The following is a 20,793-nucleotide window of genomic DNA, read 5'->3' as shown; positions in this document are numbered from 1 at the left end:
GGTGGCGTCGATGTAGCGCGATAAAAGGTGTGAAACAAACTGCATAAAAGGCCAAAACACGCATGCGCGTGTGCATAGTGGTGCGCACCCGCGAAATTGTTGATACCTGAGAAACGAAGCACAAACCCAGTGCCAAGAAGAGACAACAAGACTCTAGAGTAGATAGGTGAAAGAGAAGAAATCGGCCCCCAAACTGAAAATGGACTTCGGGAACGAGACCAATTAAGAACGAGATTCTGAGTGGGGGACAGTATCGAGAGGGTGAAACAAGTAGCGTAAGTGTGAACAAATAAGGCAGGTATTTTATCACCTGACAGCAAGGAATAGCATTTGTGCATGCTATAGTCATATTCGATGGCAGCCGAAGTTCGAGAAATAGACACTATATTACCAAAACCTGCTTCATGTCTCTTTTATAAGCTCACCCCATCTGAGACTGTTGTCTCATCAGCTACAACATACCTGCTACTGCGCCTCGAATCTCTTGAAGTAACCGGCTTGTGCTACTGCATGACATGTTCCGCATATACTGTATAAACTACACGTATTTTTAAGTAGCCTTGCTTCGCGTGGGACCTAGGCCGTGATTCTCCTAATGGCCAATTTGACAGAGTACAATATGCACGGGATAGCCAAGTGACATATCACATCCCCTAAGGGTCCCGGTGCCCAAATAGACGAACAATACGTCATGCTTGGCACTATAATCACTACTGCGTCCGTGGTTCTATTTCATGGCCCGCTTCAGCCGCAGATGTCTCAAACTCTCCCTTTCAGCTAGACTGGGATCATGCAATGCCAAGCAAGGGCGTAAGTGTCAGAATATGATAAGTAGCATTGGGTTGTTTTCTCTAGTGATTCTAGGATTCAAGGAGGTAACAAGGCTAGAGGCAAAAGATACAAACCCCCTACTTATCGACTGCAGCACTATATCCGATACTCGGATGAGGAGTGTGATTGAAAGTACATGTATACACATATAGTTACCTATAGGCTTACTTCGAGCCGTTTCTTCTACTGACTGCCATAATCATTCATCTCCACCTATTTAGAGGTTAGTATATAGCTAGATACAAAGACTTAATATCTTGTGCTGTTCCGCCTAGTAGATTATTGATACAAGTTGCTGATGATTATTTCAACCTAAGAGTTTAGGTGGGTAGAATGCACACTGATAGGTAGATATGTAATACACATAGGATATGCAGTATGCGTTCGCGTAGATGGGTCAACAGTGACGCACTAAAACAAAAGGCAGGTCGTTCACTCGATAGCCACGCATAAGCCATCCCGTTCACCTGCCTGACGTTGGATTCAAGCCAATCAAGCCTGCGCAAGCATCAAGGATCACCGACGGCACACCGTTTTCAGGTCGCCGATAACATGGCCACTACTCCGTACTATACTGCAATGATAGGCCCAGACAATCTCAACGGATTTCAGGTCGTGTCCACAGGCTAGAGCTGGGTGGTCGATCAACTGTGGATCTTGAAGGAGTATGGTAAACTCATGCAAGAGGGGTGCGGCGGCTCAACGCACTACAAGCATCCGAGCGAAGGGATACTATCTTACCTTTGCGGTTTTTCTTACCCTCCCTGGAGGAGAAGAGGTCGAGACCTTACTTGTGGGTTGGGATCCTGAGTTGAGGGAGCTGAATGTGCGGCTAAGCTTAGATGAAACACCAGTGGAAAGCAAATGTAGACGCTTATGGAGTCATATAGTTCTTTGGTGGCCTGATATATAAAACATCGGTTGCGATATAGCTGCAAAACTACTTTTTGAGGCAGTCGGTCTAGAATAGTTCTGTGCTTAGTGCCTTACTATTCAACCTCCGATCTCATCGTGATTAGATCTGTCGGGAGATCGCCCGTAGCAGCTCTACGTTCTAGGCATCGGGGTGGGTAAGGCGGAGCTATCCTGGAGAGTGAATGAATCTGGAACTTGCTTCTAGTTAAGAATCGAATTCTGGAAAAGGACGGTCTCTTTGTTATCCGAAACCTCATGGGTAAGTGACGAATGCTTGTGAGACAGACCAGATCGAGCTTTAGCCTAGAAATACGTAAATGGGCCGTTCGTGAACTTGAAATGTAAAACAGCTTGTACTAAAGATCACTGCTGATATTTTGTGTTCTATGCTAAAAGGCTCACATCTCTAATTAACGAATCGATATTCTACTCAGAACGACCTTTCAAAATAAAACAATGTGTTATCCATAAGCTGCGACATTGCCTTAGCCAAGGGAAACACCGAAACAGAGTGGCATCATCTCAATCAATGCGCAAGCCTGATCTTGATCATCCTTGCTTAATAAGGAGAGCTGATGGCTGAAAGGAGGCGCAAGTTGACAAAGCCAGCTACTTGAATAGCGACTTAGCTAGGTAAACTGAATAATTGGCTTTCGATTCCCCTGAGCTAATAATTTCTCAGCCCATTTAGAATCTTATTAGCAAGTATGCTACGGAGGACTACTAGTTAGACAACGCCGTCTAGAAAATTCGCAGGGAAGCGGATCTGGTGTTCACTTTAAGAGCGTGCAGCATTCAATATCGCGCATTGCGAGGTATGGAATTATACCCTGTACTACCCGCCACGCATGCCAACGACAGGCAATCTACATATATATGCTTGTATACTCCATATAAATGTTATCAAGACAGCATCGCTAGAGCTTAAACATGTTCCCCCCCATCGCTAGCAGAAAAGTTCAATTAGGAGCCTCCAAGTGCTTACCTCTTATCTGCGGCAATAAGGCGATGGCGTGCGAGCGCTTGAGGCTCGCGCCATGGAATTTGGGTGTCTCAACAACTGGCCACGGGCGGCGTTGTCTGCCTTATTAATGGAACCAATCGCGCAATAAACGTTTTGGCTGACGAGGACGCGTCTCGTGTGTATGTCATGCCGGCCATGGGATCTTCGGGAATGACAGAGTGCCTGCTCTGCTGTGTGTGGGCATTGCCTCTCTAGCTTTATCAGCGCCAAAGATGGTTCTGGGTAGCAATGGGTATTATTGGCGATCCGAACTGGCCGTTGGGCAGTAGAGCGTCTCTCTTTGTTTTTTCGTGCCCGATAAGAGGAGAATGAAAAGTAAAAGCCATTCTGTCCTTCCCTTTCTTTCCTCACTATAGTTCTCGAGTTCTGCTTTTGGCCAGCTGTAGTGCCAAAGGATACATCATGGCTGGCCGTGATACCAGCGACGATAATGGAGAGAGGCAGCCGTTGCTCCAAGCTTCTCCTAGCCCATTACCTGTGGGAGCAGATGACAACAAGTATGATACGCTGGCGACGCTGAGCGAAACGGAAAATGCCGGCGAGATCCAACCATCGCGTGCAGTCGAAGACGATGTACTGCCAGAGACGTCTGCTCTTGGCCGAACACTAAGCTGGCAGAGCGCCTATATCATCGTGATATCTAGAGTCATCGGCAGCGGTATATTTGCCACGCCTGGAGCTATTCTTCAGCAAGTTGGAAGCCCTGGACTGTCACTGCTGTTATGGATTGTCGGTACGCTCGTTGCAGCCGCTGGTCTGTCCGTGTCCCTCGAATACGGATGCATGCTGCCGCGGTCTGGAGGCATGAAAGTCTATCTTGAATTTACTTACAGATATCCGCGGTTCTTTGCCACTACGCTAGTCGCCATCAACGCGGTGTTCCTAGGGTTTACCGCCAGCAACTGCATCATCTTTAGCCGCTACGTCTTCTTTGCTTTTGGAGTGGAAAATGCGAGTGGCCGGGCTGCAAAAGCAGTCGCTGCTGCTCTGCTGATGGTGGTGACAGCGACTCACGGGTTGGCTCCCAAGGCAGGCATCAGGATACAAGATTTTCTTGGTTGGGTCAAGATTGGCATCATCATCTTCATGATTTTCTCTGGTCTCTACGTCGTACTCTTCCGACCGACGCTAAACACCTCATCGGGCGGCAACCCCTTGTCGTGGGATCACTTGTGGGATGACAGTGTTTGGAACTGGGGAGTCATTTCGACGGGGTTATTCAAAGTTTTCTACTCTTATGCTGGATTGGATAACATCAGCAACGTGCTGAACGAGGTTAAAGACCCTGTACGGACACTGCGTTCCGTAACATTGACTGCACTGGGCACGTCTTGCGCCATGTACGCGCTCATTAACATCGCATACTTCATCGTTATTCCTCTTGATGAAATCAAGGGAAGCGGAGAGCTCATTGCGGCGCTCTTCTTTCGGCGTGTATTTGGTGAGCAGGTGGGTAAAACGATTTTGCCTCTTGCTGTTGCTCTCTCTGCGGTAGGAAATGTTTTTGTTGTGGCATTTGCAATGGTAAGTTGCTGTCTTTTATGCTTTATTTTACGTGACAATATAAAGGACATTTGTTCAGAGTCGATGACCTTGGGCTAACGTCTATGATTATCAGGCCCGATTAAAGCAGGAGATTGCCAGGCAGGGCTTTTTACCTTACTCGGATATCCTTGCATCAACCAAGCCATTCAACTCACCTTTGGGTGGCCTCATCGTCAATTTTGTCCCTTCATTCTTGGTTATTGTGCTACCACCAACTTCGGAAGCATTCTCCTTCATCCTCAATGTGGAGGGTTATCCCAGTCAAGTTTTCAGCCTTGCATTGGGCGTTGGCCTTATATGGTTGCGATTCAAGCGACCAGACTTGAAGAGGCCTTATAAAGCGTGGTTATCTACCATTGTAGCTCGAGCGCTCTTAAGTCTTGCACTCCTTGCGGCGCCGTTCTTCCCTCCGAAAGGAAAACCCTCTGGAGGACTCTGGTATGCAACTTATGCAGTGGTGGGCATGAGCACGTAAGTCATCAATCTTCCCACTCCAGTGTCACTAGTTATATGGAAACTAATATTCTTTACTAGGATTGTGGCTGGTGTTCTGTACTGGTATGTGTGGACAATTCTTTTGCCCAAGTGGAGAGGTTATACACTGGAGGAAGAGACGGAAGTTCTTGATGACGGGACGTCTATTACACGGCTCGTGCATAAATATGAATAAATTGGCCACATCCTCGCTTATCTCGGTAATTATAGATACATGTATAGAGAGGAAGTTTCAGTTCCGTGTTTTTAAGTTCAAGACTATAAGCTGAGCCCAAGCTTTAGAGCTGTATCATGGCAGGCCAGAGCAGCTATTGTTTACTACCTCATAACAATTATTTATCAAAAGAGTTATGTCTTGAACGTATGAAATGAATTGAAAACTGATACGACACAGTAGCCTGGAGACTTAACCGTTCTCCTATTGTACCGATGATCTCCGATGTTACCATTCATCATTGATCTATCTCATAGATTGTAAGACGAACTGTAGTGCGTAAGCTTAAGAAATGTTAGAATTTGTAATACTCGGCAGGTTCGTTCATTTCGCTTAAAGTCTAATTGACACATCATATGTATCCTAATTCCGCACTCTGGCAGCTATCCCCGCCCTCGCGCCCTTGCTTGGTCGAACGACAAATGTGAGACTGGTAATGCGGATTTCAAATCAGGTTACCTCGGACCAAACAATTGAGGGGAAAGTGTTGAAACTAAATCTTGATTATGAAATAGTGCTTCGATTTTGTTGGACAAGTAGGTTTTCATTGGATGATCAACTCCCCTGATGAATGGCTGTTAAAAATGACGTGCTCGCGGGGAATAGATAGGCATACTCTGAGAAATGTAACTATATAGAACGCACAGGACCCGGGAAATGCTATAAAGTTTCATAACACACCTTCCCCCCCTATTTTTTTTTAAAGTGAATAATAAAAATTAGCTCAAATCCCTTGATTTCCGTCTCTATCGTAAAATCCAAACTCAAAAGAACAGAATATAAAACAATGGCAGCAGCAGCGGTTCAGAGCGTTTCCACCAGCTCTGGCTTTGGTTCCATTCAAGGAGTCCAGTTTCAACCCCTTCTTGATCAAAAGAGCGTTCAACAGAAGATCCCAAAGCATGACGTAGATACCACTCTTAACTTTCACAAAGATAATGAAGACGGCTCTCCTCCTACTCCTCAGTACGCTGGGAAGCCTGCATCATTTAATGAACGACCGACGGAAGAGCATAAAGTGACCATCCGAGACGTTGCGGGTCAAGAGGATAATTATACGCTTGACAAAAACGGATTCCAGTTTCACCGTCATACTTCAGCTGAGAAGGATTTTGTGGACGATGATCATATTAAGGCACATTACTACCCAGAGACGGAACAGCTTCTCAAAGACGTGTGAGTATCCCTATCCTGTCCCCCTCCCTTCTATCCTTTTCCTTTTGTATGTACTAATTTTTGTGTTAAGAACTGGAGCATCCAAAATCTTTATTTTTGATCATACTATCCGCCGTCCTCTCCCCGGCGATGTCGCCGGCTCAAACTCTACCGTTTTCCGTGGCCCCGTCAATCGCGTCCACATTGACCAATCTTACAGTGCAGCTCTCTCTCGTGTCCCATTTCATCTTCCCGAGGAAGCAGATGAGCTTGTAAAGGGACGAGTTCAGCTAATAAATGTTTGGCGTCCGATTCGACAGATCCAGCGGGATCCGCTGGCCGTTGCTGAAGCACACTCGGTCGCAGAAGAGGATCTTGTGCCCGTGCCATTGATCTATCCTAACCGAAATGGAGAAACTCTGGGCGTGAGGCATAATGAAACACAGAGGTGGTTCTACAAATCCGGATTGGCCCCTGAAGAGGTCCTCTTGATCAAGTGTTTTGACAGCAAGACAGATGGAAGAGCTAGAAGGGTGCCACACACGGCATTTGTGGACCCAAGTGCTGCAGCTGATGCGCCAGCGCGGGAGAGTATTGAGGTTCGAGCACTGGTATTCCATTCGGATGATAGGGAATAGACGTGAAGAGCGAGATAAGTAAGCTGCGGTATTATCTTGCTCATTGCATGTAGTTGATGTAAAAACCAGTCTGAGAATTTGTATGACATATATGAATGAAGATGTATAGTAATTGAACTAAATTTTTTTTTAAAAAAAAGAAGATACAAGCTGAACATCTTCATTTTTATAAATACCTATACTGTCTAATTTTAGAGTGACGGATGGAAAGCTGTGGTAGCACGCATGCATATATCTCTTAATTCCGCATAGAGCGCACCCAACAATGCCTATACATTAAACAAAAGCGAAATGTACGCATTTTGAAACAATTAAAAAGCATGTGAGATACTGTGACAAGTCATACAAAACTGACCGCAACAAGTGTGCCTTTTCTTATTAAACTTTCGCTATTCGTGGCTTGCACTGTCTCCTTACTGTGGATTCTCTGCAACCGTCAGGTTGGTATAGACTGTATTCAACTATTACCTGGTAGTAAGAACAGTCCTTCACTTTCTCCACCCATCATTTCCAAGGCTGGGCTATTGAAAGTAAATTCGCTTTACTTGGATGGCTTGGAATGCACGAACGCTTCTCCTCTTCTAAATGAATTGCTCACAATGTAATGGGCAACATGTAAATTTGCATGGCTGTTTTCGAGAAATATTTAAGTCGCCCGTGGTTCCTAGAGGTAGGGCTTCGTAGATTTCTTTGAAGATACATATACCTGTGTAATGGACGAACAATCTTGGCAAGAGGTGTCTGATTTCGCTAGCACCAGCAGTTCAACGGGCAACATTCCCACACCCACGAGTACTCTTTCCACTATTTCTGAACCTATGCCTCTGACAAACAAATATATACTCAAAAATGACCAAAAATTACGACCCAGTGATTATATTCGAGCACTTGGAAGTCCACCTATAGCAGACAGAACATTCTTGATCCGAAGTCGAGAAGAACCGCACCTCCTCGTTACTGTTTGCAGTGGAGTATTGAAATGCTTACCCGAGCTTAATTCTGGCGGTGGCAGCTTCTGGAGCTGTGTTAAGAAGGACGGCTGGTATGGCTTCCGCAATACTGTCTCCGGCGCGTATCTTGGTTGCGATAGGGAGGGCAAAATGTGCGCGAAACAGCCTTATCAATCGACCAACGAATATCTCACGATAGATTGGGCCGGAAATGGTGGCTATATATTGCATGTATTAGAGAACCCTACGAGCGCATACATTGGACGAAGGCAAGTGTCTATATCGGAAGATGGGAAATCATTGGTCGCGAAGATAGAAGGGGGAACGGTCTGGGAGTTTATCGATTCTAAGTATTACCATATGTCTTCATCGCTTGTGTATCCCGGCCTGGAACCTGAGAAGTTATGATGAGTTTGGTATAGATTGAGTGTACTCATTATTTACAAGATACTCGTATATAGGAATCGAGACCATGGTTTAAGAGTGAAGTATAAGACTAATATAAACGCGGGAAAATGGTGTTACTATGGCACCCCAAAATCTGGAAGGCAGCTATGTATTCATAGATGCTACTATTCTTCAAAGGCGAATCAACAGCAGACTTGTTTAGCCGCTAGATTGATGTCATATTAACGTGCTGATGGATTAATTATTGTGTAATATCTTGTACTTTTAGAGCAAGCTCATGCATGATCAGGCAAGTCTGGAATGGAGTAGAGCTTATTTAGGTGGACTCTCAGTGACTTGGCGCTGCATTGCAAAAGTGTATACAATGGTATCTGCACTGTATCACTTTACACCTGATCTGGAAATGGCCTTTTGGGATTAATGACCGTGGAAACGGGCATCTTTATTGTTTATTACATAGTAGGAAGTTGGACGCTTATTTCCGCTGAGTACCTTTGTAAAAATGATACAGCCAACGGAGGGAAGAAACCCACTAATTACTATTTACTCTTCTATGGGGGAAGCAAGGTAAGCCTGAACATCATTTTCTTAACTGTTTGATAAGTGAATAATTCATTAGCTAAATCATAACACTCTTCCTTTCCGAACTGAGAGACGCGAAAAGTTGTAAATAAAGCGCTTGCGTTCGTTTTGTCGGCGGCTGTTTTAGTACCTGGAACTTGCCCACTATAAAGCCCATAGCATCATTGGGTGGCTGCTTAATTCTCAATAATTTTGCAAAGGCATAAACATATGACATATAATTGCTGCGTTATACATTAAGGAAAAGTTCTATTACTTACAGCCGAACATGATACTGCGTGGAAAAGGTTAGAGTAGTAACAAGGCAGGTTTAGACTTCACCTGCTGTATTAGTCTGCAGGACTGGAGCATGTACCTGAGCGTCTCATTAGCTGCGAATCTCCCGTTCCTAGACTCTTCCCAGCCATCTTATTTTTAGCTACCAGCAAAAAGCGAGAGACGGATACAGCAGTGCCAGCCACCTCGAAACCGCCATACCGCCTTCTAATATGAACTATGGCAGCCCCTCCTCGCCCACTAGAAGTTTGCAGCAATAACGCGCGCACTTGCATTTGATGTACATGAGTTGTCGCATCGCATCGGCTGTTGACCAATCTTCTCTTCTCTCTCTCCTCTTCTTTTCATCTGTCACTTATATCCTTTGAGCAGTTTTCATAAGCGGTGAGCGTCAATAGTCTCTACGGAGCATCCCGGTTCACGCCTCGCCATCCCCTCCAGCAACCGACGCACATGCAAGGGGAAGACTGATTCGACCGACATTCCTCAGCGAGATTCATCAATCAGTGCTCGACACGCTTCATCCACATCCTCGCCCATAGTGGGGGCTTGGGCTTTTACACAGCAGCTGGTTGGGCGCTCAAGCAGGCCCTGAGGGGGAACCCGCATCAAGGGCCCGGCATCCGACAGGACGGTAGGGGCATTGATCGCCTCTGTTCTCACCTAGTGCTCGTACGGGGCATTGTCTTGCGCATTGTCTTGTGCCGGTAGGAGGTATTACGGAGCACACGGCTGCGAAATACGGAACATCAGACGGCCTGTGAGTGGCCTGCCGAAAGAAGAAGAACAAAGAAGCAGAAGGGAAGCTCCACATCGCATCACCTATCGGAACCAACGAGGTCTAGATCCGGTCAGCTGTGGCCCCTTGGAGTTTTCTCTTGCTCTCTGGTTATATACCCAGACAGGTCCTCTCCAACACTGTTATTTGCAGACGACAGAAAGCATTTTCCACCATAGGTATTGATTCTGCGAATCTTGGCGAACCAAAGAATCTCCTACCAGCGTCGATAAGCGAATCGAAAGACGATTGAACAAAGGAATACGGAGAATCGATTGAGGTTTCTAAAGAACGTTGACTTATAAGTGGCGGGCAACGACAATAACGACGGGAGCGAGCGTGAGCTGGGCATACCCAAACTACTACAACCATCATGATGGCGGGATCACGCTCAATGCTAAGCGGCACCTCTGTCGTCTATGAGCGCAAGGTCGTAACGACTCATATTCGAACTTACAATTGGCCGCCTTTGCAACTCAATTTCTGGATCTTCATCATGCTGTTATGCTCTAGCACCATCATAGGCGTCTTTGGAAACTTCATCCAGATCCAGAACCAACTCCAGCTGCCAATTCCTTGGTACGTGTTGACTATCCCTTTCCTCAATCAATAAGGGAAGCAGTGGAATGCTAACAGCAACGTGGTATAGGTACTTTCCCTACTACATCACGGTCGGCGCCATTGCGATCTTATTCATATTCGGCATATTTTGGTTGATTGCTCAACGTCGGCTGCTACCTGCCATCGTCATGATTGGTGCCTTTATGCTCTTCGTCATGTGGCTCGTGGGTCTCGTCGTCGTATCTCTCGAGCTCTGGGGGCCCAACGGATCTATTCAGGGCACTTGCAACATGAACGTTTTCAACCAGGACCCGAAGGGTAGGACGCAGGAGACGCTGGCGTGGCTGGAGCAAAAGATGATCTGTCAGTGCTGGGACTTGATCTTTGCCATGGCTTTGACGGGAGCGATCTTTCTGTTTTGGGTAATGATTATGGCTTACCAGGTCTTTGCCAGGTCATAACTCTAATGGCAAGCGAAGAATGAACCAAGTGGAACGGAATTAAAATAATATGGTCAATTTTCTTGGTGGTAGGAATTAAGCTCCTTAAGCTTGAAATTCCCACCTCAAGAAACGGCTGGACGAATCATCGGGAGAGACGACGACATAATCTCTTGTCATGTTGACGCTGGATGGGTTTATCTGAATGTTTGATGTTTGACGATGCTTTGAAAACGTTTACATGCATTATGAGCGGGCGTTGGAATTTGTTTGCTGAGCTAGAACGTTTGGTTTTCGTTCATGGAGCATCTGTTATTTACAACTGGGTAATATTATAGCGGTAATAGAGAGGCAGCGCGTCGTGTATTAGATCGTGGGCAGCGGTCATACGGGATGGATCAACTGCAGCAGGAAAGATTAAACGCAATTTCTTAACAATAAGACTGTATTGTATGTAGGGTTCAATGTAAATAAGAATAGGCCTAATAAGCTGCAACATGCATAGTATGTATGCAACATGTTGCGTGTAGCTAATCTTGATTTACATTGGGCTATATTTAGGATATTTCAAACCTGCTGGATATGATCTATCTCTCAAAACTTGGCATACGTAAATCGACAAATACAAAGTACGCTATGATGCAAGATCGGCATCAGGGGACCGCACAGCCATTTCCCCAATTAAGCTTGCCCTGGTTGGAGATTTTGGCGGTTTTGGGTGGATTCTCGGATTTTTATCACATGCTAGCACTGTACTTGGTTGACCCTACTATGACGTATGCGGAGAAAGGTGGCATCGCCGCACGCTATGATTCGATGCGCCAAACTGCTTGAAATCGAGGCACAGCGAAAACCGCTTCGTCATTCGCTCATTTCGTCAGCTATGATTAACCGGGCTATCAGCCATGGCTGCAAGCAAAGATCTCGATTGGATCCCTGAGTAAGCCACTGATGAGGGGTGAAGAAAGGGTATATATAGGATGAGCAAGGCCTCTCGGTTTCTGAATACTTGAAACTCGAATCATAGAATCCCAATTTTTGTTACCAGAGTTCTGAATACAAAGCACATTATCAAACTATTTAAACATACATCAATCAGCCATGGATTTCGTCAAGAACGCTATGCACAAGAACGAGGGTCAGCCAGCTGCCCAAGGCGCTGCCGCTCCCCAGGCTCAAGGAGCCCAGAAGGAGGATTACGTCGACAAGGGTAACTCTCATCTTCCCTTAGTCTAAAATCATAAGACACCTGAGAACGAACGGATGGCTAACGTGACTACGTCTTTTCCATTTAGCTTTCGGCATGGGCACCAAGAAGGCTGGCTACAACATGGATCGCAACACCCAAGAAAAGATTACCGATGCCGGCCGAGAAATGTATGAGAAGGTGACCGGGTAAGTAATCAATCAGACCGAGATTTATTAGTCAAAAGAGGGTGCTAATGTTATATGCGAAATGTAGAAGCAAGGTCAATCCCAAGATTTCAAATTAATCGACGAGCGATGAGCGATGAAGAATGCAACTGTAACATAATAATAATTAATTGATTGAATATTGCTCAATTCTTTTTACCCGGTCATAGTCGTACCCTGTATTCGTGATTTCATAATTGTTATAGTGATTGTCCATGTCTATATACAGATACATAAGTTGGCAGCCACAATTGTCCAATTGTACCGTCCACAGCCGCATTCATTTATCGTACAGTAAAAGCACCAGGCCATCATCAAATGATCTAAACTACCGCTCCCAATGCACCAGACTTGACGTCTTCATCGTCCCCATCCCCATCATCCTCTGACATCCTGCCTAGCATCTGACCATATGTCGGCCTGAACGGCCATCTCATCCACGTCTCGAGTATCTCGGTCCACTGCCCCTCGTTGATGCTCCTTGCGCTTAGTGACCCGTGTTCCGTCATCCTCGTCCCTCCGCGTTGGATGTCCTTCAAGCTGGAGACCTCTGTGATCAAGTCACCAAACCCGGGCCACAGGCCATCCATCGCCTTATGCACTGGCAGAAGAGTCAAGTTCCACCAAGATCGCAGCATGACGTCGGATATGTCTCCGGCGTGATTGCTGTTGGGGCCGATTTGCCGCAGTAGAGGATGCATGGCCTTGGGCTGGATATCCAGGAGGGCCGTCGGTGCATTTGGAAAGAATTCGTCTGCCTTGGCGGCGAGCGGTTCGTATGCTCGTCGGTCCCAGAGTAACGCTGGGGGATCTTGGCGAAATAAGTGGTAGCTGTCTCGTAGAAGATTAAACTCCATTCGCTGGTTTTTCTTGAGATTCTCAATCATCTCGTTCCAATCTTTATCAGCCTGCTCGAACGCACCCGTGCCATCCTCCGTCATAGCAGATATCCTCTCGTACCCCTGCAGCAGCTCCAAGAATAATTTGTAGTGATTGACTTCATACTTCTCTCTGCTACGCAAGAATTTAAGCCTGTCAGAGGCTTCCACACTGTCCTCTACAAACTCGTGTTCGAGGTCTTCCAGTTCCTTTTTGAAAGGTCGTGAGATATCAGGCATATGAACTCCGGCTAGTTTCCGCCCTATGAGCTTCTTTGATTTTATCGAATCTTTGTATGTCTTCACTCCTCGGCCCCTGGGCATTGTGAGGCCTTGTGCCTGCATCCTGCCTAGAGTATTGAGAGCAGACTCTTTGTTGATCCATTCATCGCGTAGCGTATGGCGGTTCTCAGCTTCCAACTCTTGTCCTGCCACTTCATGAATCCACTCGCAGGAAAGCTCGGCTTCAAATGAGCCTCGCTTGCGACGATTAAGAGATTTAGGGATGAGTCGACGCTTCTCTTCGTCATTTACCCATAGCAGCATGCGCACCAGCCCGTATTTCTGAAACAAAGAAGATGACTTGATGCTAGACATGAACTGATACATGACCATGGTGCTCATGCTATCGAAGCCCAAGAAAGACTTTTTGGGGAATGTGGATAAGTTGGCTGTAACCAGGAGAGTATCGTTGCGTGTTGGCTCTGCTCCAGCAGAGAGAGCCTGTTGGTGAGAGAGATTTGTCTCTACCATTTCGAATAGATCCTTCCATACGATACCAGATTTTGGGATCAGCTGGACGTTTTCCTTCGAGATCAGATCTTTGAGAAATGGGCTGTACAGCTCAGCATCCAGGTCCATCATGATGTGATTTCGCGGCTCCAAGAAATTATGAAGCTTGCGACTCCAGACTCCCGCGCCAGGGTTCAAATCAATCAAATCGCATCCTCTGTGACGTTCTAATGAGGCGCCCATGTACTTTATGATATCATCTACGGCGTCGGTCAGAAAGACCAGCTGTCAGTTCGTTGTATGCAGCTAGCAGCCTTGTACCGCCGCCATTCAGCTAACGGCCAAGGAAAAAGAAGGGGGTACATACCGCACAGCTTTTCGCTCACAATGTTTACTCTATGAGGCTCTATCGCTTTTGGAGCACCACTCGCTTTTCGACCGCCTTTGCGTTTCCATATGCCTGTCGCGTCGAGCTGTTCCGCTACCTTGCTGGTTGCCTTCAGCATCTCAGTGGTCTTCACTTTGGTCGCTACGGCTCGAGTAAAAGCCACTGCAGGCCGGCGCATTGGCCTGGCCAAGCTTGTGCGTCCATTATGGAAACAAAATGACATGAATGAAAGGCGTTGATAAGCAAATTGCGCTGGTATGTTGTGAAAAACAAAGGATGAAAACAGCTGAAAAATGTCCAACTCGTGAAGATTTCAAGGTGAGTCTCGGTGTGGCGGGGCTACACTACACTCCATGCACTTACTCACCGGCCTTAGTCTTGCCATCCGCACTCCATTCTGCAAATACTGGTGGCGCAATATATCATCACGCAGCGGTCTACGATGCTTCTACTTTAAACCAAGAAATCAGCGAATCATTAATTATCCGAGGTAAAGAGAACTTGTAACGACAATTCCAATCCATCTCCGGTCTTTGACCTAAGAAAGCTCGCATCCTACTAAAACGACGGCCCCACTATCTACTATGAAAGAATCGAATATGAACAGCTTCTTTTGTCTTTTCCAGTAAAATGGATTACGATTCCCAAATTCAGAACTGTATGTGCAAAGAGTGCCTAGATGCCCCTCTAACTCCTCAAAGCGCCGCTGTGCCATGTACACTCAAAGACACGCCCATTCCCTAAGCTCCCTCGCTGCCAAATTCATTTGTCCACTCAATCTGCTTCTCGATATCGTCTTTGGACACCGTCGGATGTGAATCGCCCAAAGCGATCTCGAAATCCGCGAGTGACACATCCGGAGCCAGCAGTTCGTCTGGTTTTACATCGTCGTACGTCATTTCAATCTTCTCGTCGTCTCCAGGAGAACAAGGAGTTAACATCCGGTTGCCATTTTTCATTACCTAGGAACCCGTAGGATTAGTAGGGGATATGGTACAGGTGCATACTAAGCTGATAATAAAACGTACTGGCTTGAAATGTGTAGCTTGTAGAATTTTCCGGACCGGCCTCATGAGAGCATGTTGGACAACGTTGCTGATATCGCTACCCGAGAAGCCCTCTGACAAGGTCGCCAGAGTGTTATAGTCGCTAGGCTGCAAAGCAGTGTCTGTATCGCCAATAGCAAGCTTGAACATCCTTGCACGCCCATTAATGTCAGGCAATCCAATGTGAACACGCCTCTGGAATCGCCGACGAATAGCAGCATCTAGTTGCCAGGGAATATTGGTCGCTCCCAGGACAAGGATGCCTTTGCTGTCATTCCCGACACCATCCATCTGCACCAGGATTTCGGTCTTGATTCGTCGAGAAGCTTCGGATTCACCTTCGCCTCTGGGGCCACAGAGAGCATCAATCTCGTCAATGAAAATGACGGACGGTTTGTTCTCTCTCGCCATGGAGAATAAGAGTTTCACCAGCCTATCAGTAGGTAATCGTCAGCTACGAGAACTAGTGGATCGCCATCATCTAATACAACATGACTTACCTTTCACTCTCACCCATCCATTTGCTCACCAGATCGGAACTGCTGATACTGAAGAAGGTACTGTTTGCCTCTGTTGCTACGGCTTTGGCCAAGTAACTCTTTCCGGTTCCTGGAGGGCCATACAACAAGATGCCTTTCCATGCTTGTCGCTTGCCTTGAAACAGAGTTGGGAATTTGATGGGCAGCACGACGGCCTCCTTCAGCGTTTCCTTGGCACCCTCCAATCCAGCAATATCTTCCCACCTCACGTTTGGCCGCTCTTGAAGAATGGCGCCTGACAGCGCATTGCGAAGCTTCTTGCTATCTTCGTCTTCTGCCGACGGCTTGGCCTTGCCTCCCGCGCTAGATCCATTGGCCCCCATGGGGGTTTTCCCGCCGTTCGCATTGCTCTCGCTCTCGGATTGTAAGAATTGCTTCAGCTTTTCGGCGCGGTCTAAGTAGGTGGCCATCTTTTCCTGCATAGTGGCCTTGATGGCCTTGTTCTTCTCCCACTTCAGCGCCTTGACCCACAGCTCCATCGACGACATGTAGAGATCGAAGGCCTTTTGGTATTCCTTGTCGTTGTCCGCGGCAATAGCCTTTTGGACCTCGGCGATAGCCCGGTCTCGAAAGTTGACGGACATGATGACGGTTTCGCCTCTTCGCAGCCCGAGGAATCGTAAACGCGAGCGCAGAACAAGAACAAGACGGTCTTTGGGAAAGATGCCGAGCGATGGATGCCTGTCGCTCGAGAGCTGTCGTGGAAGGTATCGAAGGGGCCGCCGGGGCAATCACCAAGGGCAAAGCAGGCTTTATCAACCGACTGGAACGCAAGATGATGACAAGAAGCAGGCCGACAACATCGAACAATAACTCGGTACCTGCGCTACCGGGACTGAGGCTTGACCGCTGGCGGGGTAACACTTTACCTCTGTAACGGGGCGCAATTTGGAGCTGCCTGTTAATACTAAGCGGGGCGTCGCCAATTCGACCTAGCACTCGTCGGCGAAGTTGGCTCAGTCAGTCCTGTCTGGTGGAATTGGAATTAGGCTGATACATAAGATTGGACTCCGATATACGAGCTGGAAGCAGTAAACAGCCAGCACACTTCGCTGCCAACCCAAGATGGCAGAGATTCAAGCCAAGCTGCAGTCCCTGTCTGAAGAGTATCAAAAGCTCCAGCAGGGTGAGTATTGGATTGCCTCCCTGCCACACATGCCCAGTTTGACCGGTACAAGAGTCTCATGCCAACTGACTTGATTCACTTTGCTTTTTAGACCTTCAAAACACAGTGGCTTCGCGCCAAAAGCTAGAAGGCCAGAGACAGGAGAACCTTGGTGTGCAAAAGGTGAGCATTCTTTGTTCTGTCGATTTGCCAACGAGGAGCGTGAAAGCTAACGGCTTGGAGGAATTCGAAAATATTGGCGAGGATGAGGTCGTCTACAAGCTTGTAGGGCCCGTCTTGCTCAAGCAGGAGACTTTTGAGGCAGAGAGCACCGTCAAGGGCCGCCTGGATTTTATTGGAGGCGAAATGTTGGTCACCACCTTGTGCAAGTGAACTTTTGATGTCATAGCTAACCTAAGCACTGCGCGTAGTACAAGATTAGAAGGTCAGATTAAGGAGACACAGGAGAATATCGAGAAGAAGAAGACTGAGATTATTCAGCTCCAAGCCGGAGCCCAAGCGGCCAGTGGAGGAAAATAGACAATAATAGATGAATTAAATCAAAGGCTAATATCAATGCATCTATTTAAAAGGCGTCAGCCAGATTCTGTGTCGCAAGACTTGCTGTAGGAGACGATCGTGTCTTCAATATCCCTACCACTAGATATCAGACTCTGATGCCCCCTTTGAAGAGTTGTTCACGATAGAGGCGCAATAGTGCTCTGAGCGCTGCGCTAGCCAGCCTGCGCATGTAATTAAACAATTAAATCCTCCCTCCATTCCCCAAGTCTTCAGCGCCTGCCCCGCCATTGTTAGGTGCCTACTATGTACCTAGTTGGAGGGGCAAAACACATGTACGTACATGCTGCTTCGCCTTTGTCGGTTGCACCAGGCTTCCCAGGAACAACAATCTTTCTGCCTACCAGGCAACTCTTTATCTCTGCAGCTCTTGGCGGCAGCCTTGCCCTCTAGAATGCAACCCTTAATCTAGAGCGGTCAGGATTCGCAGAGACACTCTCTGACACTATCCAAACAGCCATCTCGCCTAAATCGCAATGGAGGCCCGTCCAAGCATGGCGCCGGCTCGGCCGCAGAGCGTCAAGGAGCTTGTGGCACAGGCTGAGAACTTTGCCTTCAACGTTAATATCGCTATGAAGCATTGGATTAGGGCTGCTGATACGCTTTATCAAGAGGTATGTGCAGACTCTTGCGGTGTCTGTTTCTCCGTCTCCATCCAGGTGCTGACACCATTTGAAGGCATCATTCGCTTTATCAGATGGCGACTTCGGACGAGCCTATATGATGCTTTATCGACACTCCGTCCTGGTACTCAAATTCCTGCCTACACATCCTCAATTCAAAGATCCCGACAATAAGAAGGCTTTCAAATCGCTATCCAAGCGCATCGACCGCGTTATCAAAGATCTCGAGCAGCTGAAACCAGAGATTCAATCTGCATATAAGGAATGGGAACATACAGCATCGTCTCCCGCAGCCAAGGGGCGTAAGCAACCAGCATCATCGACCTATGGGAGCTTTGCCGCTCGGGATCCTACATTAAGCGGCAATGCAAGAATCCTTGACGCAGCCGAGCATCAAGATCTGGCGGTTGATTTAGCGCAGCAAGAATTAACCCGACGAGACCGAGATAAACGTACAAGTAAACATAGCAGTGTTTGGGATGCGCGAATGCAAAAAAATAGGGAGAGTGGTGAGGGGCGTAGCGTGGAGAATAGAACATCACAGTTCGATGATACCGATCTCCGGCGCCAAATGGAGGCAACCCGACGAACACTTGACATGGCTCAAGAACGCAGAGATTACGATGCAGCAATTTACGAGCAGGAGGCAAACATCCCTGTCACCCCGAGCAATTACTATTATCCATCTCTTTCCAAATCGAGGCCCGTCGACTACGAGCAAAGCCAACACACCTCATCAAGAGAGCCCCAGCCTCTAAGACCGCCGAAGGAGCATTTCGATGTGCCTCCACCCCGGTACGAAGATAAACTCAACAATTTGGAACCAACTATCCCTCCTCAAGTGCCACGCAAGACCTATCTTAGTGACTACCCATCACTAGATGCTACTCCGCAACCATTGGTTGATATAAATCAGCCACCTCTTCCACCTAAAGAATCCGTGCAAGTACCTCAACCTAAGAAAGAACGCCTGGCTTTTAAACCTGGAGGCTATCTTGAAAACGGGGACCCTGTTCGGTCAATATTCCTCCCAGGCAGTCTGCGCTCCAAATTTTTAGAAATTGCCTCCAAGAACACGGCGGCAGGCTTAGAGACGTGTGGTGTGCTCTGTGGAACTCCCATCAACAACGCGCTGTTTGTTCGATGCCTCCTTATACCAGATCAGAAATCTACACCCGACACATGTGAGACGGAGAATGAAAGTGCTCTCTTCGATTACTGTATGAATGAGGACTTGCTCATGCTAGGGTGGATACACACACATCCAACACAGACGTGTTTCATGAGCTCTCGTGATCTCCATACACATGCAGGATATCAAGTTATGATGCCCGAAAGCATTGCCATCGTGTGTGCGCCTAGATACAATGAGTAAGTTGAGAAAGAAGAAGGACATACTGCACCAAATGATATTCGGCTAACTCTGGCTCTAGATACGGCATCTTTCGACTCACACACCCGCCTGGACTTGACCATGTTCTGAATTGTACTCGCACAGAGACCTTTCACCAACATTCCATTGATAATCTTTATCGCGAAGCTAATCATCCTAATGGGCACGTGTATGAAAGCGATAAAATGCCTTTAGAAGTTGTCGATCTACGAATGCAATGACAGAATATCGGAGAATAAGATCTTGAAACACAAAGCTTAACACTGAATCATTATTATGGAGTCTTGATGCAGCCATGTTATAACGATCTCTATTTTTTTTTTTTTATTCGCAATCAACCTCTGGCCCTCTACCAACATTTTCTCGGTCTAAAGATAACCGCCATATCTAAACAATTGAGCACATCAGGAATAACTGTCATAGAAAAACTATGGCCTTATCTTGTAACAATTCAAGCCACAGCCACAAGCACCTTGACTTGATGTTTACCCTGGTAACATGAAAGTATCCACGCAGATCATGAAGAGAGCGATGTGGCCATCATATGGCTTCCATGTCGCATTTGAGACACTTCGCATTGAAAGAGGATGTATGATGTTATGATGTTTACGAAGATTCTTGCACAAGACCCAGAGGTCTCAAGTATACTTGTTTCCTACATAGTACTTAGCAGTACCCAGTGTGTACTCCATACGGGAGCTGGGTAACACGACATGCAGCGTGTCGAAGTATGCCCCCATGCAAATATCATGCCATAAAGGCAACACAAAGAAGCTTACGCTGCACACGAAATCCTGTACGGTACGCCATAGTTTATTGTTACTTGGACACAGCCAAGACGCTAATGTTTTGGAGAGAGCCCGGTGAAGCGTATCTGGCAGAAAGCGGTTGGCATATGTCGCTGGTGGATATGAGCACATTTCAAAATGCCTCTCTGTATTTATTCTTCGGCTCGATGCTGAGCTAATGTATAAGGACGCATAGCCCAATGGAAACACCTACTTACAAGAGTAAACTGAAATACTGCTAGCACGGTCAGACAACGGGCCGCTTAGGTAGTAACACTTACATAGGAGAATGAAAAGCGGCCAGGTCATGTCGCTTTTACGGTGACGGTGGGGTCAACCTGGGTCAACTTGGCCGCGGCCGTGCCAACCACAGCAAATGAAATCAAATCTCATCTAGATGATCCGCCCACCCTGGTCCTCTCTCTTGGGGAAGATCCAGATCAGAGCTGTGCATATATTGTCGATTAAGCTCAAAGGAAAAGGCAATGCTCTCCCCA

At 47.0% G+C, this 20,793-nt stretch overlaps 9 protein-coding genes across 9 annotated transcripts; 7 read left to right on the top strand and 2 right to left on the bottom strand.

The window, feature by feature from the left end:
• Positions 1 to 2,665: 2,665 nt before the first annotated feature.
• TrAFT101_002761 (uncharacterized protein) lies at positions 2,666 to 5,191 on the top strand. Its single transcript, XM_024901752.2, has 3 exons — positions 2,666 to 4,294; positions 4,389 to 4,786; positions 4,850 to 5,191. The coding sequence occupies exons 1-3, from the start codon at positions 3,173 to 3,175 to the stop codon at positions 4,983 to 4,985; spliced, it is 1,656 nt and encodes a 551-aa protein (XP_024763874.2). The 5' UTR covers positions 2,666 to 3,172; the 3' UTR covers positions 4,986 to 5,191.
• A 532-nt stretch (positions 5,192 to 5,723) lies between these two features.
• On the top strand, positions 5,724 to 6,970 carry TrAFT101_002760 (uncharacterized protein). The gene is made up of 2 exons (XM_066126692.1): positions 5,724 to 6,200; positions 6,271 to 6,970. Exons 1-2 carry the CDS (start codon positions 5,812 to 5,814, stop codon positions 6,815 to 6,817), a joined length of 936 nt encoding a protein of 311 aa, XP_065982797.1. The 5' UTR covers positions 5,724 to 5,811; the 3' UTR covers positions 6,818 to 6,970.
• Positions 6,971 to 7,530: 560 nt separating this feature from the next.
• Positions 7,531 to 8,319, top strand: TrAFT101_002759 (uncharacterized protein; the record flags this gene model as incomplete). The annotated part of the gene is made up of 1 exon (XM_024898651.2): positions 7,531 to 8,319. The coding sequence occupies one exon, from the start codon at positions 7,531 to 7,533 to the stop codon at positions 8,173 to 8,175; it is 645 nt and encodes a 214-aa protein (XP_024763873.2). The 3' UTR covers positions 8,176 to 8,319.
• Positions 8,320 to 10,184: 1,865 nt separating this feature from the next.
• Positions 10,185 to 10,833, top strand: TrAFT101_002758 (uncharacterized protein; the record flags this gene model as incomplete). The annotated part of the gene is made up of 2 exons (XM_024906090.1): positions 10,185 to 10,390; positions 10,461 to 10,833. The coding sequence occupies 2 exons, from the start codon at positions 10,185 to 10,187 to the stop codon at positions 10,831 to 10,833; spliced, it is 579 nt and encodes a 192-aa protein (XP_024763872.1).
• Positions 10,834 to 11,775: 942 nt separating this feature from the next.
• On the top strand, positions 11,776 to 12,399 carry TrAFT101_002757 (uncharacterized protein). Its single transcript, XM_024904982.2, has 3 exons — positions 11,776 to 12,022; positions 12,108 to 12,207; positions 12,275 to 12,399. Exons 1-3 carry the CDS (start codon positions 11,914 to 11,916, stop codon positions 12,303 to 12,305), a joined length of 240 nt encoding a protein of 79 aa, XP_024763871.1. The 5' UTR covers positions 11,776 to 11,913; the 3' UTR covers positions 12,306 to 12,399.
• On the bottom strand, positions 12,385 to 14,511 carry TrAFT101_002756 (uncharacterized protein). The gene is made up of 2 exons (XM_024904981.2): positions 14,203 to 14,511; positions 12,385 to 14,095 (listed from the first exon to the last, which is right to left on the bottom strand). Exons 1-2 carry the CDS (start codon positions 14,444 to 14,446, stop codon positions 12,549 to 12,551), a joined length of 1,791 nt encoding a protein of 596 aa, XP_024763870.1. The 5' UTR covers positions 14,447 to 14,511; the 3' UTR covers positions 12,385 to 12,548.
• A 180-nt stretch (positions 14,512 to 14,691) lies between these two features.
• VPS4 (Vacuolar protein sorting-associated protein 4) lies at positions 14,692 to 17,234 on the bottom strand. Its single transcript, XM_024899507.2, has 3 exons — positions 15,770 to 17,234; positions 15,252 to 15,702; positions 14,692 to 15,185 (listed from the first exon to the last, which is right to left on the bottom strand). Exons 1-3 carry the CDS (start codon positions 16,390 to 16,392, stop codon positions 14,964 to 14,966), a joined length of 1,296 nt encoding a protein of 431 aa, XP_024763869.1. The 5' UTR covers positions 16,393 to 17,234; the 3' UTR covers positions 14,692 to 14,963.
• Positions 16,728 to 17,521, top strand: TrAFT101_002754 (uncharacterized protein). The gene is made up of 4 exons (XM_024907607.2): positions 16,728 to 16,934; positions 17,026 to 17,096; positions 17,157 to 17,281; positions 17,345 to 17,521. The coding sequence occupies exons 1-4, from the start codon at positions 16,874 to 16,876 to the stop codon at positions 17,451 to 17,453; spliced, it is 366 nt and encodes a 121-aa protein (XP_024763868.1). The 5' UTR covers positions 16,728 to 16,873; the 3' UTR covers positions 17,454 to 17,521.
• A 229-nt stretch (positions 17,522 to 17,750) lies between these two features.
• Positions 17,751 to 20,669, top strand: TrAFT101_002753 (uncharacterized protein). Its single transcript, XM_066126691.1, has 3 exons — positions 17,751 to 18,106; positions 18,171 to 19,486; positions 19,549 to 20,669. Exons 1-3 carry the CDS (start codon positions 17,969 to 17,971, stop codon positions 19,727 to 19,729), a joined length of 1,635 nt encoding a protein of 544 aa, XP_065982796.1. The 5' UTR covers positions 17,751 to 17,968; the 3' UTR covers positions 19,730 to 20,669.
• The last annotated feature ends 124 nt before the right edge of the window (positions 20,670 to 20,793 follow it).

Source organism: Trichoderma asperellum, chromosome 2, assembly GCF_020647865.1.
Source record: "Trichoderma asperellum chromosome 2, complete sequence".
NCBI classification, from domain to species: domain Eukaryota; kingdom Fungi; phylum Ascomycota; class Sordariomycetes; order Hypocreales; family Hypocreaceae; genus Trichoderma; species Trichoderma asperellum.
The sequence above is the reverse complement of the archived record's forward strand: the minus strand, read 5'-3'. Positions and strand labels throughout refer to the sequence as shown.

Excerpts from the sequence above, each read along its gene's own strand:
- VPS4 (XM_024899507.2), bottom strand. The coding sequence starts at position 16,392 with ATGTCCGTCAACTTTCGAGACCGGGCTATCGCCGAGGTCCAAAAGGCT. Across the intron at positions 15,703-15,769 it reads TGGATGGGTGAGAGTGAAAG|GCTGGTGAAACTCTTATTCT; the intron begins GTAAGTCATGTT and ends ACCTACTGATAG. Across the intron at positions 15,186-15,251 it reads AAGCTACACATTTCAAGCCA|GTAATGAAAAATGGCAACCG; the intron begins GTACGTTTTATT and ends ACGGGTTCCTAG.
- TrAFT101_002757 (XM_024904982.2), top strand. The coding sequence starts at position 11,914 with ATGGATTTCGTCAAGAACGCTATGCACAAGAACGAGGGTCAGCCAGCT. Across the intron at positions 12,023-12,107 it reads GGAGGATTACGTCGACAAGG|CTTTCGGCATGGGCACCAAG; the intron begins GTAACTCTCATC and ends TTTTCCATTTAG. Across the intron at positions 12,208-12,274 it reads ATGTATGAGAAGGTGACCGG|AAGCAAGGTCAATCCCAAGA; the intron begins GTAAGTAATCAA and ends TGCGAAATGTAG.
- TrAFT101_002756 (XM_024904981.2), bottom strand. The coding sequence starts at position 14,446 with ATGTCATTTTGTTTCCATAATGGACGCACAAGCTTGGCCAGGCCAATG. Across the intron at positions 14,096-14,202 it reads TGTGAGCGAAAAGCTGTGCG|ATGATATCATAAAGTACATG; the intron begins GTATGTACCCCC and ends CCGACGCCGTAG.
- TrAFT101_002754 (XM_024907607.2), top strand. The coding sequence starts at position 16,874 with ATGGCAGAGATTCAAGCCAAGCTGCAGTCCCTGTCTGAAGAGTATCAA. Across the intron at positions 16,935-17,025 it reads GTATCAAAAGCTCCAGCAGG|ACCTTCAAAACACAGTGGCT; the intron begins GTGAGTATTGGA and ends TTTGCTTTTTAG. Across the intron at positions 17,282-17,344 it reads GATTTTATTGGAGGCGAAAT|TACAAGATTAGAAGGTCAGA; the intron begins GTTGGTCACCAC and ends CACTGCGCGTAG.
- TrAFT101_002761 (XM_024901752.2), top strand. The coding sequence starts at position 3,173 with ATGGCTGGCCGTGATACCAGCGACGATAATGGAGAGAGGCAGCCGTTG. Across the intron at positions 4,295-4,388 it reads TTGTTGTGGCATTTGCAATG|GCCCGATTAAAGCAGGAGAT; the intron begins GTAAGTTGCTGT and ends TATGATTATCAG. Across the intron at positions 4,787-4,849 it reads GCAGTGGTGGGCATGAGCAC|GATTGTGGCTGGTGTTCTGT; the intron begins GTAAGTCATCAA and ends ATTCTTTACTAG.
- TrAFT101_002753 (XM_066126691.1), top strand. The coding sequence starts at position 17,969 with ATGGAGGCCCGTCCAAGCATGGCGCCGGCTCGGCCGCAGAGCGTCAAG. Across the intron at positions 18,107-18,170 it reads CTGATACGCTTTATCAAGAG|GCATCATTCGCTTTATCAGA; the intron begins GTATGTGCAGAC and ends CACCATTTGAAG. Across the intron at positions 19,487-19,548 it reads TGTGCGCCTAGATACAATGA|ATACGGCATCTTTCGACTCA; the intron begins GTAAGTTGAGAA and ends CTCTGGCTCTAG.
- TrAFT101_002760 (XM_066126692.1), top strand. The coding sequence starts at position 5,812 with ATGGCAGCAGCAGCGGTTCAGAGCGTTTCCACCAGCTCTGGCTTTGGT. Across the intron at positions 6,201-6,270 it reads GAACAGCTTCTCAAAGACGT|AACTGGAGCATCCAAAATCT; the intron begins GTGAGTATCCCT and ends TTTTGTGTTAAG.